General features: G+C 39.1%; 1 protein-coding gene across 1 annotated transcript in view; it reads right to left on the bottom strand.

Moving 5' to 3' along the window:
* CDH13 (cadherin 13) overlaps nt 1-19,515 on the bottom strand; it is a 2,285,705-nt gene that overhangs the window by 116,378 nt on the left and 2,149,812 nt on the right. Inside the window, exon 13 of the mRNA XM_086945882.1 lies at nt 18,234-18,452. Coding sequence (XP_086802008.1) covers nt 18,234-18,452 — 219 coding nt within the window. The remainder of the gene's footprint in view (nt 1-18,233; nt 18,453-19,515) is intronic.

Here is a 19,515-nt window from a genome sequence, read left to right on the forward strand (position 1 = left end):
TGGCTGCCATGAGATTTAAGGCATAGTCCATGTTTTATAGCATGTTGTGTCCTTCCTCAATATCATTTACTGAGTATTTTAATGTGAAAAAATTGTGCTTCAAACATCGTGAACAAGGCAGCAAGTGGCTGTTGAAACGCGTAGATGTTGTCTCGTCTGAAATAATGCCCGAGTGTGTCTATAATCTTACCTGGAGTTCTGTATAGTTATTTTCTAAACTGTGAATAATCTGATATTCAATAATATATATATATATATATATATATATATATATATATATATATATATATATATATATATATATATATATATATATATATATATATATATATATATATATATATATATATATATATATATACATATATAGTTATATATCTACAAGGCTACGCTAAAACGGGGACAGGCCAGATATAGAAGTAAGACTAAAGGCTTTAGTCTTACTTTTATTTCTGGAATATCCCAGTTTTTGGATCCCGAATTCAGGTCACTCAATTTCCCCTCCATTTGACAACAGACACTTTCAAAAGTATTTCGCTTGCTGGTTTAAAGATGCAATAGTTGAGTTTCTGTTTGAGGTCAGTGTTTTAAATGGTGCTGCATACATATTTCACTGTTTAAGTGTATTATTTAAAATGCCTAATACAATACCATAGAAATATCCAATTGCATGCTCATCACTCTGTCTCCTTGCGCATCTCCAGTTGTGCCTCTTGGGCTATCAATCAATGTTGTGTCTGTGCTAGAATAAGGTCCCTTTGTCCCTGTTGGATGAACATACTGCAGTGGGCAAGTGCCTGAACAGACAGCCCTCATTTCCATGGTGACCTAGAAAGGACTGCGGAAAGAACAGTCTTCAATGGAAAGTTTCACGTGTGACGTGCGAGGGGCAGGAAGATGAGGGATGCATGCATTTACAAGTTTGTTGCATCTTTATTCACATTAATAAGTTGAAAATACATGTGACTCTCTGCAAGGCTTGACATTTTTACACCTCTTTCTTGATTACTTTGTTAGGAAAATAAACAACAGTGGCGTCAAACTTTTGGAAAGTTGTGGGCATTTTTGGAGCAAGAATATTTTTTTCGACGAATTGAAGTTTCTCGATAACATTTACTAAGAGGGTACTTCATTCCAGAAAGATATGGACAGGTGGGGCAATAGATTCTGGAGTCAGCAGAATAAAACATATATGAATATTGGTTTAGTCGGCTAACATTATGTCTGCAGATTACTCTGCTTCCGGGTTCACACAGACCATAGGCCCCTCGGATCTGAATTGGGCAAACCATAACAGATGTCATCTTTTCGGATGGCTAGCAAACAAGGAGCGTTCAAGAGTTATTCAGCTTCCTGCATAGGTTGTAGACTGTTTTCCTCAGCTTCCATCACTTTCCACGCACGCTACCAGCCTCTGGCACACATCCACCTAGCATTGAAAAAAACAACTAATACTCCTGACATACAACAGTTCGCTCTAGCTGATCCATGCCATAAGTTACTAATGTATCCAGTCCTGGTTTTATTTGTTGTGTTTTAGTGCACACAGTTCTGACACTACCAAGGTAAATGCAGAGCCATGGCAGCCAGAATGCAAAACAAAGAAAGTAGAACAGGATGAGCTACTGACGCCTGATTTGGGACAACTTGAGATATTAATTGTACCACTTGACCTAAATCAAATTTAGCAAGGGCCCTATACATTGCTTCAGTTACATAAGACAAGAGACGGCATGTTACATAACACAAGAGACCAAATCTGGGGTGAGGGGGCCTTCCTGAGAAGTTAGTGGCAAGGAACCCTACCACACCCAGACAGACTATCCGGGCATACCCAATCTGTGGCTGAGGAAACCTCACCGAACAAGATGCTCAGCTGTCACAAGCGCAATAAAGGATGCGTCGCTCTGTGTTATGCCTCATGAAGAAACAAGTGGAGCCTTATTTCACAAAAGCCTTCAGCCATGGAAGGCGCTAGATCCCAACATTTCAAGCCCGACAAAAATGGAATCTGCACTGCCCAGCACCAGCTCAGACTCCTCCATGGACTTAAAACCTATGTTGCAGAATCCGCTATTCAAACTGCAAGTCAATCCTTCGTCTTAGCACTGATAGACTGTCAGTTCTCTACTTTTCTGGGATCGAAGTGTCACCTATCCCTACAGATGTTTGGAAAGAAGGCACAGAAAAACCAGGCCTGTGAATAAGAAATAAAGCAGCACAAAATAACAAGGGAGACCTGAACATTACCAGGGACCTTGGGTAAGTATGTAGTAACTCAATCAAGTTAAATGTTAAATGTTGTATACTTGTAAAGCGCACAGCTGCCCCAGCAAAGGGGCGTCCCGGCGCTGTATACCACTGGGGAACCCATCCTGGCTTTCCCTGTGAGATGGTCCCTCCTGGGCATCTCCAAGGTGAAGACAAGCATGATGGGGCCCTTAGTAGATATTAAGCAAGCTATTGCCCGGAGTTGCTGAGTGGGACCCATGGTTGGAGTAAGCACCGAGGCGAGAATTATCGAGTCCGCTGACCATGGCCCAAGACCCTGCCGCGTCGGGAATCGAACCCTGGTCCCGGGCCAACCTCTGCTTTCGGGTCTGCCGCCTCTAACCAGTGAGCCACACCACTCCAGTGGTCCCTCAGTAAAGGTTGATGTCAATTTAGGACAGCCAAACAGTAATTTTATTACAAAAATATGTACAATTACACAATGGCGGTATGGCGGTAACAGTGATAAACGTGCTTGGTGCTCTCTTATGTACGAAACGCCCATGTGATAAAGGTGATCATGTGCCTATAAACTTTGGAAAGAGAAGCACGGCAAATTTAGAACGATTTGGGCCCGTGAGTGCAGTCAACGGCATTTTGATCCAGTTAGGAATGCGCTATCATCAATTGGAGTTGCAAGAGTGTAAGGACTGTGAACATACTGTAGATTATAGACCAGAAAGAAAGGCAGGAATCATTAAATGTCTGAGTGAAAAAGTATTGTGTTTTAATTGTGAAGGCACACAAGGAAGAAACATCTATTAACACTGCAGTGGAACTATTCAATTACAGTAGAAAAAATCACAGAAAAGAGAGAAAACGGATTGTAGGCTGGTTTGAGTAGTCCCCTGGGCGAGAATCATGCGCAAGGTGGTAAATGATCCACCTTATAGGAGAAGTGGACGGGACAATTGGTAATCGGTTGGGAAACAGTGGCCTTGAGAGTCCGGTTTCTCTCTGTTCTCTTTCACTGCAGTGCAGTCCGGACTCCTGATGATTATCCCACATTCCTGGCGGGATCAAAAATCACACACCCGGAACATTGTGCACTCTGTGCTGTTCTGGCCAAATTTGATACACAATTGATCACCGTTAGCACACTTTTATAGCATATATGAGTATAAGAGTACATGTGTATCATTGGCACCCCCGTGTCCCCACTCACCTCCGTCTTACACAGAACCACCTCTCCTTCAGAAAGCCGCTCAAAACCTGGCTTTTCGATAAGTAATGCACCCATCCTCCCTCAAGCGCCTTGAGACCCTCTGGGTGAGTACTGCGCTATACAAAATTCCTGAACTTGAACTTGAACTTTTTGTGTAATTATAGATACGTTTTATAATTAAATTACTGTTTTACTTTTATAATTTGTCAGCATCCGGTACTGAGGGATCTTTTTGTTCAGCTACCTCAAAAATAAAGAAGGCATCATCAAAAGGGCCAAAACAATTCACAGCATTTCGTAGATGAAGGTTTTCAATTTGAACAGAACACAAAAATTAATCACTGAGGGGCAACAAAATGGCGAAGAGAGGTGTTAGCGGTCTTGGCTTAACGCCTCGCTTTGCCACCTTGGAAACGCTAGGCTGCACCATATTACCAAGGATGTGGTCCAGCCTAGTGATAAGTTTTACAACTTAATGCCAGCGCAGGCAGGGAAGGTTTGTTTATGTACAGGGAGGAGTTCCTTCCTGCACATAAACAAAGCTTAAATGCCATTTTGTAACTTACATGTATGCTGCTTTATGCAGCACACATGTAAGTTACAAATTGTCATTTTTAAAAAGAGGTTTGTTTATGTACAGGAAGGGACAGCTTCTTGTACATAAACAAACCTTGGCATTTTGCTTTTTCCATGTATGCTGCACAAGGCAGCACACATCGAAAAAGCAAAATCAAGGAGAAATGAAGCATTTCTCCTCTTTTCGCCACCTTAAGAACAGGTCTGACCTGTTCTTAAATTCGGCGCTGCCACCTAATATCGCCAAGTTTGATAATAGGTGGCAGCGTCGAAGTTAAGGGGTGTTGCGGTGAAACGCCCACGCAACACCCACTGCACGCCCCCTTTCAGGGTGAGTTTATCGTGAAAGGGGCCCTATTACCAAGGCAGCGTTAAGTCAATTAACGTGGCTTTAATAGGGCGATGCAGATATCGCCGCGTTATCGGCAGAAAAGTGCCGATAATGCGGCAATAAGGGGCTTGTTAATAGGCCCCTGAAGAACTTTTAAAGCATTGCAGTTGTACGGCCCCCGTAATTCACAGAATTTCGGAGCCGAAGCTTCTTGCTTCGCATGTAAATGAGTTGAGAAAGACATCGTAGGGAGAGAGATGCGGATTTAGAAAAAGAAACACACGGGCAGACATAGAAAGACAGCAAGAGATAGAGAAAGCCCAGGAGAGAAAGAGACAGACAGGGATAGATAGGCAGGAATTGGGAGAGTAAAGTGATAGAGATGATAGAGACAGGGATGCAGAAGACAAATACCTTTTTCGGGAGACAGACAAGGAAAAAGTAATGCAGAGAAAGACAAAGAAAGCGACAGAGAGTAACGGGGATTGTGAGAGAAAGATCAGCAGAGAGAGTGAATGACAGAGAAGGGGAGCACCAAAGGGAGAGACAAAGAGAGAAATACAGATAGAGATGTAAAACAGAGAGAGAGAGAGAGAGAGAGAGAAGGGGAGAAGCAGTGGGGAAAAGGTGCGAGTGAGAAAGACAGAAAGTGAGAGGTTGGTGAATAGCAACAGAGTGAGGCAGAAAAAGGGAGTGAGTAAGAGATGAAGACTGAAAGACAGAGGCAGGCAGGGTGAAACAGAGAAAGACAGGGAACGAGAGGGACAATAGTAATGGAGAGATACTAAGTCAGACAGAGAGAAATAATGGTAAGGAGAGATGGAGAGAGAGAGAGAGAGAAAGAGGCACAGAGAAAGAATAAGAAAAATCTAAAAATTCAGAAAAGACATGAGGAAACAGAGAAAGACATGGAGAGAGGGGTAGACATAGAAAGACAGAAAAGGACATGCAGTGACAGAGACACTAACAACATAAGGAGAGATAAAGAAAGAGACAGTGACAACATGAACATAATCCACCTTCCTTTCCTTCTATCTATATAGCTATATTTCTATGTGTATCTACATATAGCTAGTGCATCTATATATACATCAACCTCTCAACCTTTTACTGGTCCTCTCTCTCTGTAGAAGGGGTTTCTGATGTGCAATTTTAGGTGTCAAATTATTACTGCTAATTAATAATTATAATGATGCATGTAGTAATAACTGATGAACTGATGATGTTATACATGACACATCTTCATTATTATGTTTAGAAGTGTGATTAATGATGCAGCATATTTATGCCACATTTTTGTGTGAGACACCATTATTTTTTAAAATAGATACACCTTTTGCAGCTTAGCTCTTCTAGCTCTAGTCTCCCCCTCCCTATCAGTGACCCTCTGCAAGTCATCTCTCGCCACACTTTCTGTGGAGCATAGACTGTAATGATACCGGAGGCAAGGCATTTCAGAAAGCTTGTTTTTTGAATAAAACAGTCTATTGTGTACTATACCAGAAGTATCATTTTGAAGGATTTCCGCTGGAAGTTCTGAGACAGGCGTCAAAGTAACATATTTCTGTGAGCTATTGTTTAAGAAAAGTTTCATATTGTGTTGCATATCTAACAAGTGCAGTTGTTACTTACCTTAAGAAATGTGTTAGCGTTGAGAAACTTTAACAATCTCATGTTTGTCTTGGATTTGTGAATGCGCCACAACTATAATCATATTATGCTGAATTACCAGTTTTATTAATTGTTATGCATAAATTGAGTATATAAAACCCCTGGTTTTGAAGGTCCAAGAGTTACTACTCATTTTCCTCCTGAGATGTTTTCCAATTTGTTTGTTTTTTCTTTTCCTCCCATAAGATACTGTCAGTACTCTTCATACGTTTGACACTTAAAATTTAGAGAGAATTATTGCCAAAATAGGATATTGTTTAGATTTATGATTCTGTATTCTGCATTTGAGCCTTTATGTCAAATGTATGCACTTATCTGTATTGTTTTTATTAATTATTCTGGCATAAATCCTTTTAACTCAGTTATTAATGGTCTCAGTTTCTATTTTCGTTTTACTGTACTGAATAAATGTTTTATTGATGGGGAGGGTAGTCTTGTACTGGTAGGTCAACGAAAGATCCCGGAGCTGGACTGCCTCTGGTAACAATTGGGGAGCATGAAATATTGGGGTTTAGAAAATTGGGGTTTGGCTCTACCTACCTACCTCTTCATTTATCTACATAAATATGACTATCTTTGCTTACTACTTTGACTCTTCCCTCCCTCCCCATTCCCCAGTCTATCTGTATAGCAGTAGCAGCTCCTGGAGGGAGTGCTGTCGGGGGGTGATGTGGGGTGGGGGAGGGGCACGATGGGAGTAGTAGAGTCCGGAATACGGCCGAACGGAGGTAAGTAAACAAATAAATAAATAAAACGAATTTTGTTGCACGCTCTGCATCGCATTTGGCGCCCGCACTCCCTCCAGGAGCCGCTACTGCTGTCTATCTATCTATCTATCTATCTATCTATCTATCTATCTATCTATCTATCTATCTAAATATATATATATATATATATATATATATATATATATATATATATATATATATATATATATATATATATATATATATATATATATATATATATATATATATATATATATATATATATATATATATATATATATATATATATATATATATATCTTTACCTTTTCAAACTGCTTATCTAGCTGTCCCTATCACTGATTCTTTCAATCTCCATCCCTCTATGCCTCTGTCTGCCACTTTGTCTCTCTCTTTATCTCTCGCTCTCTACCACTGCATTCTGAGCACTGGTTCTACCCCTCTAAATATAATTCTGTTTAAATCAGATTGGTCCCATGAATATGTAGTGGTCTATTTTTTTGTATCGTAGCTTATGTACCTATTAGCGTCCCCTATAACTTGCATATGTTTTTTGATCAGGCAGTGTCTTAGCCTACTTATTTGCTTACATGCCTTTATTTTTATTTTTCTGCAAAAATGTGGATTGCAATTATTGTGATTTTTTTTATAGTATACATTTAGTTCATTCAGTCACACATTCATTTGAATATAGGGTGGTAAGTAGGCCAGGATGAAATGTAACTTTGGCCACTACACCCCTTTGTGTAATTAATTGTTATTTATGGTGAAAACTTAGCTGGAAATGAGCAGTTCAATGCATGCAAATAACAGAACATTAGCGACTGCTATTCACAGTGCTTTGTTTAAATGGATGGTCATGCCAAAAATAGATACAAGGATGCATTTTATGCTAAAATATAGGGGCATATTAACAAGCCCCTTATCGCCACATTATCGGCACTTTTCTGCCGATAACGCGGCGATATCTGCATCGCCCTATTATCAAGGCAGCGTTAAGTCAATTAACGTGGCTTAAAGCCACGTTAATGGACTTAACGCTAAGTTAACGATAATCTCATCGTGAAAGGGGCCGTGCAGTGGGTGTTGCGGGGGGCATTCCACCGAAACACCCATTCACTTCGACGCTGCCACCTATTATCAAGCTTGTTCTTAAGGTGGCGAAACGAGGAGAAATGCTTCATTTCTCCTCGTTTTTGCTTTTTCCATGTGTGCTACCTTGTGCAAGATGAACTTCCTGTACATAAACAAACCTATTTTTAAAAATGCCAATTTGTAACTTACATGTGTGCTACATAAAGCAGCACACTTGTAAGTTACAAAATGGCATTTAAGCTTTGTTTATGTGCAGGAAGGAACTCCTCCCTGTGCATAAAGAAACCTTCCCTGCCTGCGCTGGCGTTAAGTTGCAAAACTTATCACCATCGCAGGGAGAGACGCTAGGCTGCACCATATCCTTGGTAATATGGTGCAGCCTGGCGTTTCCGAAGTGGCAAAGAGAGGCGTTAAGCCAAGGCGGCTAACACCTCTCTTCGCCACTTTGTTGCTAATATGCCCCATAGTGTAAAATGATGGATTTGCATTTTGTGTAATTACACTTATTTAGCAGTTATTTAATGAATTATGTAAATTACGCTTATTTCACACACCCCTCGAGCTAACGAATGCATACTAGCTGCATGCTTGCATGTAGGTGCGGAAGGGAAATTTCATGTAATTTAATTTACATTACATCACAATCACAACGTTTTTTGCACTAAATAGATGGCTTAGAAAGTGTATAATAGCTCCTTACAGCTGTCTCTCTGAGACATATCGGGACTTTGTCAACATTCTGGCCAGCAGGGTCGTACTACCCAAGATGAGCGACCCAAATTATTTGGTCTATTTGTCCCATAAGATTTTTTCTAGCATAGACAGTGCACTTGTCTTTCAGACAGGCTTGTAAATCAGGCTAACAATTGAAATGAAGGCACAAATGTGTGTTGATTCTTTTCAAATACAGACCCTCAATATGGCAACACATTGATCCCTTGAAATAAGGGACGTAAGTAGTCTTAAAAATACACTATATATAATAGATAGCCAATTTTCATAAGATTGACTTGCTTTGCTTTTGATCTCGCTATGTTTTGACTGATTTCTGCAATTATTTTGTTTAATTTCTTCTGTACTAATCGTGGCTTAAAATAAAGCCTTTACAAATTACGCTGCAGATTTCTTGTGTGTATACTTGTTTGTCAAAGGTTGCAGGCACTCACGAGTACAATACATAAGTATGATTCACGATCGCTGGCTTTTTTACATGCCCAATATGTATTACCTCCAGGTATGTTGAGGGAGATGTGTGGGTTGCATCTTGTCCAATCCTTCACCTCACATTTGGTCCACACCTGTGCTTGACAAAGAGCCATGAAGAATCTACCGATCACCTTTACATAGTGCCTGGAAAAGCATAGCATATGAATACATCTTGGGCACAATATGGTCCCTTCTGTCTGCGGAGACAGTCATGTATTCTGGACACAATCTGGCCCCACATCTGTGTGGACAGCAGTCTTTTTTTTGGGATACCACAGATACACCAAGGCTTGGAGCTCCAAAATGTGTTGTAGTAAGGCTAGTGACTAAAATAATGTGATATGTCCATACCTCTTCTGAGCTCATTGCACAAACATGAACACCCCTCAAAGTTAATAGGCAATGCTGAATGTTATGTTATACTGTTTTTATAATTTTGATACAATAAGTGGAGTCAGGCCCTGGGACATGTGGTTGGTTGGACCATATATATCTAGGAAAAAACAAGCAAGTACCAACCACACTTTTTTCAATCCTTCTACTGAAGGAAAAAACAAACCAATATTACTCTTGGGTCTGTTGGGTGTTTCTTACCCTTTTAATTTCTATTTTTTACTTTTCAAGCAAAGATTTTTTATGTGTAAAAAGAACACAAAACATTTTAGACATTTATACATAAATACAAAACATTCATCACATATATATACAAACTGTACAATATTTACTTATTTCAATTAATGCACTCAGATCCTTGTCTAAATTTGACAAAGTGACGCTCGGTATCAATGACAATCAAAATATATTCAAATAATATAAACCATATTTCAATTCATTGGTCTATAGATCAATTGATGTCATGTAGAACATAGAAAACAGGACATCAATTGATCTATAGACCAATGAATTGAAATATGGTTTATATTATTTGAATATATTTTGATTGTCATTGATACCGAGCGTCACTTTGTCAAATTTAGACAAGGATCTGAGTGCATTAATTGAAAAAAGTAAATATTGTACAGTTTGTATATATATGTGATGAATGTTTTGTATTTATGTATAAATGTCTAAAATGTTTTGTGTTCTTTTTACACATAAAAAATCTTTGCTTGAAAAGTAAAAAATAGAAATTAAAAGGGTAAGAAAGACCCAACAGACCCAAGAGTAATATTGGTTTGTTTTTTCCTTCAGTAGAAGGATTGAAAAAAGTGTGGTTGGTACTTGCTTGTTTTTTCCTACACTGTTTTTATAAAGCACATGTACACCAAAAAGTTTTTATGGTGCTGAGTCATAGATGCAAAAAAGCCCCAAGCGTAGCTATAAGCCTGTCTAAAGAGACAGATTTTTAACATAGTCCTTAAGCTTGCATAGGAAGTTATGGCTCTAATTTGTGGGAGGAGGGAATTCCATACATTTGGAGCAATGATGGAAAACCTGTTTCCACCTAATCTCCTCCTGTTAAATTGTGGGACCTTCAATAGATGTTGATGGACGGATCTAAGATTACATTTCCGAATGTAGTTGCAGATTTTAGAGGTCACAAAAGTTGCGCTTTTACTGTGTTTACATTTGAACATGATACACCTAGTTTTAAAAAGGGTCCTCTGAGTGGCTGGAAGGCAGCGTGATTTTACCACTAGAGGTTTTGTGTGGCAGTGTCTAGGCTAGTGCCAGACCAGTTTAGCTTCCTGATTTGGAACCAGATGCAGCCTCTGACTTAGTCCCTTTGGAAGTCCCAAATACTGAGAGTATGCATAACCAAATCAAGACATTACTAGGGCAACTATAATCTCAAACATATCCTCAAGAGTGAATTATTTCTGGATTTTTTAAATTTTTCCAGAGCTGGAAAAAGCAAGATGAAGTTACTGCTCCTCGCTGAGGCTTCATGGAAAGGTATTCATGAACAAAAATCCCAAGACTTTTGACTGCTATTTTAGGGATAGGAGGCGCACCCATCTCCAGTGGCCAGAAGGAAGGGTTCCAACTGTGCAGTTGATTTTTAATCATCACAATTTCCGTTTTATCAGAGTTGAGCTTCAATTGATGAGAATTCATCCAATCACTGATGTATAACATAGTGCTCTGAAAAAACTCTGTAGATTCCGTTGAGTACCCAATGTTGAAAAGCAACTGCATGTCATCAGCGTAGTTGTATGTTTTTATCCCTCACCTCTATAGAGTACAAATCAGTGGGTGAATATAGAGTTTGAATAGATGGAGGGGGGGGGACAGAGAAGAGCCCTCTGGTACACCACGATTGAGAATGACCTTAGATGATCAAAAAGGAGCCAGACGAACCAATCAGTAGCAATCTAAGAGAAAGGATTTCAGCCAATCTATTGCTGATCCCTGCAGACCCATGCCCTTGACTCACTCGATTAGAATATCATGATCTACTGTGTCAAAGACCAATGATAAGTCTTAAAGGATTAATGTCTGGACCAAACCTTTTTCTGCTTTATCTCTCATATCATCAACTACAGAGATTATAATGGTTTCTGTAGAGTGGGCGGGGCAGAAACCCACCTGGTGTGGATCAAGAAAGGAGGAGTTCTCTAAGGAGGAGCAGAGAAGTTGAGCAATGTGCTCATCTAGTATCTTGGCTAAATAAGGTTTGTCCTCCAAGATCGATTTCCTATAGGCCTTTAGCCGCAGGACAAAGCTTTCCTTTTTGTCAGGTGTATCTGCTTTCCGACATTTTCACCCAGACTGGCGTAACTCAAGCTTAGCTTTCTTTAAGTCTTCTGTGTACCATTTTGTTGCTTCATGACAGCAGATTGATTTTATTTTACGTCTAGGGGTGTGCCTGTTGCTAGCTTCTCCGAGCCAATTGGTTATTGCCTCTTCCAGATCATCTAGACTATCACTGTGAGTAGGTAAAGGCAATGTCAATGATTCACAGAATGTATCGAGATAAACACAACTCCAGGTTCTGGAATAAGTGCCATGACAGGTAGGGGGTTACGCTGAAGTTGTATCATCTATGTCAAATTTAATTAAATGATCATCTGACCAAGTAAAGGGAAGACCTTGAGGTTGAGTAGAGTTAAATTTACCAACCAGAAGACATCTAAGATGTGGTCTTTAATATGTGTCGCTGAAAACAACCGTTGATTGAAGTTCAGCCTATTAAGGGAGTCAGTGAGGTCGGAGGAGGTGTTTTCCTCATTGGCCTAAAAATTAAAATCTCCAAGGAGTAATATTTTTGCATAGTCAATTATTAGAGCAGATAAGAAATCCGCTAAGAGTAGGGGAGACTGAGGTATGTGCCCTTGGCGTTTGGATATGAGGATGCATATTAAGGGAGATATAGGTTAATCCAATTTGATCACAATATACTCTAATCTCGGGATTGGTAAGGGAGTAAGTTTAGTAAAAGCAAGATGCTTTTCAGTTATTGCAGCCACCCTTCTGCCTTTTTTCCCAGGTGGTCTATTAAAATTATGTATATAGTAATTCTCACAGAGTGCCACTAAAAAGTCAGGCATAGAATCCTCTGTTAACCATGTTTTCATTAAAAACAGTATATCAGGGAATTCCGAATCAAGGAGGTAAAATATCAAGTTGATTTTTGACCAACCAGCATGTGTTAAGGTAAGCTAAACTTAAATCTTTTGCTACAGGATTGTGAGTTATCAGGGTGCCATTTTCCATAGTAATTTTAAATGTCAGCAGACTTTCCATCTGTCCATCTGTAAGGTATCCAGTGATTTGAGTTATAGATGGCTAAATTATCCCGTTTTTGCAAGAGGGGAGCCCCCAAGATGGTAATTATTAGAAGACCAGCATCTAAGATCATTTGCGGAGTATACCAAAACGTGGCCATAGTGGCTGGCTTCTGGCGGATGCAGACAGATACAGACGGGCTTGCCTTTTGTTTACTGGTGGTACGCTTTATGTGAGCTCGGAGCTCTTACAGACTTTGGACAACTGCAGCCCAATTGGTTCTACTCAGCCAATAAGGTTCTGGTCAGTGTGTCTGAAAAGTATGATAAGCAAACAGTTTAGAAACCTTGATTTCCCCAGATTCTAGAAGTGATTTGTGCAAAAGAAGTGAGGAATGTCCAAATACAAGTCAAATCAAGCTAAAAAAGACTGTGCCTCTAATACAACGGGTCCGTGCTACCACCAGCTTTATGTGGGTTTGGAGCACTTACAGTCTCCACCCACCTGCAGCCCAGTTGGTTTTTCCCAGCCAATACAATTGTGGTCAGTGTGTCTGAAAACCACAAGGAGCAAACAGTTTAAAAACCACAATTTCCCCAAACTCTAGAACCGATGTGTGCAAAATAAATGAAGAATGTGCAAAAACCAGTGGACGTTCTTTCCGTCCGAATGGGCCCCCCGCCATCATAATATGGCGGGAGGGAAATGGGATGCGGGCGGAGGTAAATGGCGGGGGGATCGCCACCGCCATGTGGGCGGTGGCGATCTGCCCGACATACTAATAGTCCCCTTAATGTTTTCACAGTCCTTCACAGATAGTTGTTCCAAGATCTGGAACACTAAAGTAAAAAAAATATCTGAAAGCTCTGCCATATGAATGTCACTTTCAACTTTTACCTATTTTATGTTGTTTGTTTTCAGAAATGAGGAAACATTTCTCTGAAATCATACTGAAATAATGACAATTGTGAAGTTTGTATATGTTTTAATTGTTTTGTTAATTAGTTTAACTGTTATTTATGATGTCCCCATGCATAATATTTTTTTATCATGTTGATGATACCAATCTATTAATTCTTGTTTTTGGGTTGCATTCTACTATCCCTTTGTAACACGGTTTCATTCGCTGTGGTATATGCACTGTATGAAATTGCAAATAAAAATCGCATTTCAGCCTAAAATTTTAAAAACCTAAATAAGTATGGTCTGCTCTTAGAATAACCTTTTCCCACACTAGTTATACAATATGGCATTACTTCCCAGGTACACCAGTTTAAACTTTTCGGTTTGCTTTTATTAACTCTGTGACACGAAATGATTAGGCTAAAGGAATTTAATACAAAATTTAATTGAGTGAGAAAATATTATCCACTTAATTTTGTCAAGATCTAGCACAGTCATTTCACTGAGATGTTTAGTCCTACAGTACAATCTGTGTCACTCTACATACTTTCTGAAATAAAATGTATAAAATTAACTCACTGTCACTTTTTACCGCTGAGTAGGATTATTACTCTACAAAACTTTAATGAAGTGCACAACACATAGTACTTTATTGAATTTTGTAATTAATAAATTGAAGAACAATCAAAAGAGACAAACTCTCTTCTGAAAAGTAGCATCTTTATGAGATAAGTCTATAAAAAAAAAATAGACACCCCAAGAAATATTCCTTTGGAAACGTTTGAATTACATATACTTCTAACATAATGTGTTTCTTGGAAATCATGTAATACACGGTGGAGAACGACTAAACTCAAGAAGTGTGGGAACACGTTTGCTTGTAAGTCATATCATTGTCTCATTATTGCATTTACATCTTTTTGTGAGAACGGTGAAGGTGAAAAAAATGCTTAGTTTTTATCAATCATATATGTCTAGAATGTATAAACTTTTAAAGCACTGTTTATTCTATTGCAAAAGGATTTAATTTATGGATATCTTGAGATTATTCTCCAAAGATTTTCAGCAAACCCGCCGCTCCCTTTTTAGGCGGGTGCTGCTACCGAGGGGTGGTGAACCGCAGTTATGCATACACATTACTCTCCTCCCACAATGTCCGAAGCGCACACGCGAGTTGTTTCAAATCATTTGTGGTTTATTTAAAATATTTCACTGTGGCTGACAAGCGTGTTTCGGTCATAACGGCCTTTGTCAATGTCCATTGAGTTTATTATATGACAATTCATGTTTGTCCTAGCTTCAATTCCTTTAAATTCTACTCATTTCATTACAATACTCCTATTCAGAGTTCGTTATAAGTCACTTTACGGCCTCTAAGGAGGAGTATCCCCAAATTCCACAGTGGCAGAAATCAAGGATTGTACAATTCTTAGTTAATTAAGAGAGATATGACTATATCTATACAAACCATACTTAGAGTCATAAATGTATATCTTCATTAACCATCAGCTTAGTACACTTTGTAGCATATGTAGGGTGTGTACCACATTCTTAATAATAAATAGCATATGTTCTGGTACCTGCTAGATGAGGCTAGATTAAACATTCAGTATGTATGTTTGAGGAGATTTAGTGATTTGGTTTAGTTCAAACCATAGACTTGCTTTAATGAGCCCCCTTCTGTCACTGCTTGAGACATTGTCAGCAATAACTAGGATCAGCCCAGAGAAGTAGTTTAGTCTCACCATCATGCTAACTAAAAATTCAGGATGGAGCTATTCACTCTCTGCGACTGCATGCTTAGAAGACACAGTAACCCTCCAGAGTCCTCCAAAGGAGATCCATCCCTCTACCGTCTGTGAGTGTGTGTGGGGGGGGCAGTGCCTACTGTACCAAGAGAAATAATCCTAGTCTCTGAGAGTTGGCTGAAGTCAGTTGCCCATGAGTCCTCTTTCCTTTGGGAGTCAGGTTTCCTTAAACCCCTGTCAGCAGGAGTCAGGTGTCTTCTCTCTTATAGCTGAACAGTCTTCCAGTGTGATTTCTCCATGATCCAGGAACTTTTAAACCCTTCTCCCTTGCTTTAAGTGGGAGTGTAGAATTCCTTTTGGTAGACAACTCTGTCCAGTTCTAGGATAACACATAATTACTCAACCCCTCTTTCAACCCTCTTGCAATGCATTTTAGGACTTTCCAACATTTGCAATGCTAATGTACTATAACTTCAACCTAGTCTCAATTATGGCAAAACTGTATTTTGGTACTTATTCCATTCAGAGCATACAGGATAGTAAAGCACACACTCTTTCCAGTTAAGTACTACAAATGCGCATGTTCACCATATGATTGTCCACTCACATTAAAAAGGCCTGCACAAGTCAGCATCAGTCAATTAAGGGATGCCTCTGTGACATGCTGCCTGTACATAGATGCCAGGCTGCATGAGATAGTAGTCTCACTCCTTCAGCCTGCACACATTTGCACACACATAAATTCATGTATTCACATGCAGCAATCCCGCAGACTCCTACCCCAGCTGAGAATCAATAGACCGTATTTTAAAAGGCAGACACGGGTGGTTACCTCTTCTAATTCATTCAAAAAACTTACAATAAATAAGACTGTAACACTCACTCATGACTGTAGTTTGAAAACTGTTAGTAAAAATAATGAAAAACGTCAAGGGAGTCAAATGGGTAGGAACACATTTCTCACACTAGGCCTGAAACAAACCTGAAATCATATTTGTAGTAATGATTTTAAATGTAATACATTTTAGGCATCACAAATTGTGCATATGAGCCAACTTTTTTGGCTTCACAAATGTTCATCCATCAACGACAGAACTACACACCTTGGCTGAATTCCACATGTAAGCCATTGGCATTGGGAAACAGTCATCCATAATGACCATGTAAGGTGAGAAGGAATTGACCCAATCCACTACCTGAAATATTACTAGTGAATGTCATTGGGTACTCCATGATTATTTAAACCTGTAGATTGCATTAGAAATTCTGTCTTTACCTCACTATCTGACTTTCTAAAATTGTTCGGCAGAAGTTGGATTTTTCCTCCATTGGAGATAAAGTTGATGCAACTGGAGCATAGGAAGTGCCTAATTTTTTAGTAACAGTGGGAGAGGTGGTTCAGAAAGTGTATAGGTGCCAGACTTAAATCATGTGCAATTTACCTGCCAGTTGCCCTTTTTAAACTCTTGCTTAGCCCACTGGCAATTCAAACCCAGCTTAGATGTATGCTCCCTGCCTGCCAGATGAAAAGTGAAAAAGTCATTTTACCCTATTTTTTTAATATCTGTTTCCAAGTCTTGGTGTCTGAACTACAGGGAACCAGTTTCCTGGCCTGACCCCCAGAGGTTGTTGGACTGCAACTAATAGGAGACTTGCCATTGCTGGAGAAGCCTGATTCAGAAAGTACTACTCTAAGGAGATCAGAAGGTCCAGCAAGCAGTGCTAGCTGATGACCAGATATTTTGATCACAAAATGAACAGCTTCTCTGAATCTATTACAAAACCGTGAAGCACTGCACATGCTACAGGTCAAAATGTGTAAAACAAACTAGAAAGCCGTCTAAATTACGAGACCTATAACCAGCAGCAAGCCAAAGAATCTGAAACACTTTTTGCAAGATCATAATCTCACTCCTCAGAAGTACTAGCCACTTTAATATCTTCAGGCAGAAGCTCTATACCCTGAGTGGGCTAAATAATTTTCCAAAGAAAGGCCTTTGAATCTAAACCTCAATGGGCAGCATTTCCTGGCCAGCACACCAACTGGTTTATGTACCTCTTGCAATACAAATATGAAGCATCTACAAACCATGGCATACCAATAAACTTTACTCATTGAAAATAGATCGAACTTCTGAAATAGGAGGGAGTTTTCATAAACATTTGAAGCTTTCCATCCAGACATTTAGCAATTTTTGAGGTTTTTGGACATTGTAGGTCATTTTCGTCCATATTTAGGTTTACCCTTCTACATCAGACATTTGAATTCATTGACCAAACTCCTCTATATTTTCAATTTTTTTTTGTAAATTGTTCTTCTTTGTATGTGTAGTATGTGTAGTTGGTGTGAGATCTTGTGACCTTTATTATTTACAGTGTGGATTGATTGTACTGTTACCCAAAATATCTCATGCATTTTATATGAGCAATGAGGTACAACGGGTGAGCCAAAGATCCACGATGGAAATATATTGACCTGTGTGGGTTTGATTGCTCTGTAGCTCATGGTAGCTCGTTTCTCACAATATAGTTAAATATAAACAAACACAAATACAAAGTTCTGCTGGCATCATAGACCTCAAGGCCACTAAGACAAACAATATCCAGCATTATGTATAGTCTATTAAAATCAATAAACATTTCTATTATCATATGACATTAACCAATTATTAAAAGTATATGTTTCATACTGTACAATATTTTGAGATTACTGGTTCAAAAGGGCATGTTTCAGAAAAACAAATGAATCCATGGTCACTTCTTTTAATTTAATCATTATTGATCCTTTAAATGCCCAAGAAACAAATGCTTTCTGTCATACTTTGTTGTATCAAATTCACAAGTTTTACTTTGACTTCAGTGAAACTTACAAAATAGGTTGAAGAGTGCAAGGAGTAGTAGTAGAGCTGCGCTCACGTGAGGAGCATGTGCTGAACTGCAGTCCATTCTATTGTTCTTGCATGAACATACTTCAACTTTGAGTTCGGTGCTGTTTGTGAGAGGAGGGTTTCCAGAGTCTGTCACGAAGACCGGGATATTATAGTTGGCTCGCTTTAGATTTTGTAGAAGGCTGACTTGGGCGTGTGTGTCTAAGGAGAACATAGAAAATAATTAGGGAGATTAGAGTTTAGAAGATGAACATGAACTGCATATTCAGAATGCAAGCTGCAGTGCTTGTTAAAATAATTATCAATCTATCTATCTATCTATCTATCTATCTATCTATCTATCTATCTATCTATCTATCTATCTATCTATCTATCTATCTATCTATCGATCTATCTATTGATCTATTTTATTGTAACTAGCAAAGGCATTTGCAAATCACAATGATCATTTTGCATTGCAACTTAGGATCGGACTTAAAATGTGGCTGTTAGGGTACTCCGTCGCAGCAGTGATGATGCACACTGTCCACCGAACGTTCAGTCTGCTCACACAATTTTATCGAAGGAAACCTTAATCCATCAGGGTAATCCTTCTGAAGGTCTGAGGGAATATAGGCCATTGGAGGTAAGTCATTCCCCTGTCTGCCTTGTTTTGAGAGGGCTGTTGGATTAATTTTATTTGTATTCACTGTCCATGATAAACGTACTCCCATTACATAGGAGAAAATGTGCACAATGTTGGGTATTCAGATTTTATGTTTCCAAAAAGAACAAACACCCGCTTTGAGAGTTTGATGTTGGAAAACTAAAATGTTTTAATGGGGGGGTGCAAGAATCACTAATGTCAGGTGCACATCAAACATTTAAATGACTTTGATTAGGCTGCTGTGAAGGCGGATCATACAAACTTACAACGTTTACCACAGAGCTGGCAGTGAATTCAATTTGGTGGGCAGAGTAAAGGCAGGATGGGTAGATATAAAGTCCTCCGCTACCCTACTTTAATTGCTCTATCCACCAAACTTTAAATTTGGCCCCTAAGCTTTTGCCTTCGATTTTGCAAAACTTGTAACTGCAAAAACAAGCAATAGGTCAGGTCAGAAGTTCTCAATATTGAACTACTGTGCCTGTAGACCAAGGTTCCTAGTCTCCCAAAATATACACTCAACAAAACATAAAGCCATAACAAAGGGAGTGCAATACCACCATGTTCCCGGGAGCTACAAATAGCACAACTAGTTTTATTTATAGTCCCAAATATATT

The sequence above is a fragment of the Lissotriton vulgaris genome, chromosome 12 (genome assembly GCF_964263255.1).
Source record: "Lissotriton vulgaris chromosome 12, aLisVul1.2, whole genome shotgun sequence".
Taxonomy (NCBI): domain Eukaryota; kingdom Metazoa; phylum Chordata; class Amphibia; order Caudata; family Salamandridae; genus Lissotriton; species Lissotriton vulgaris.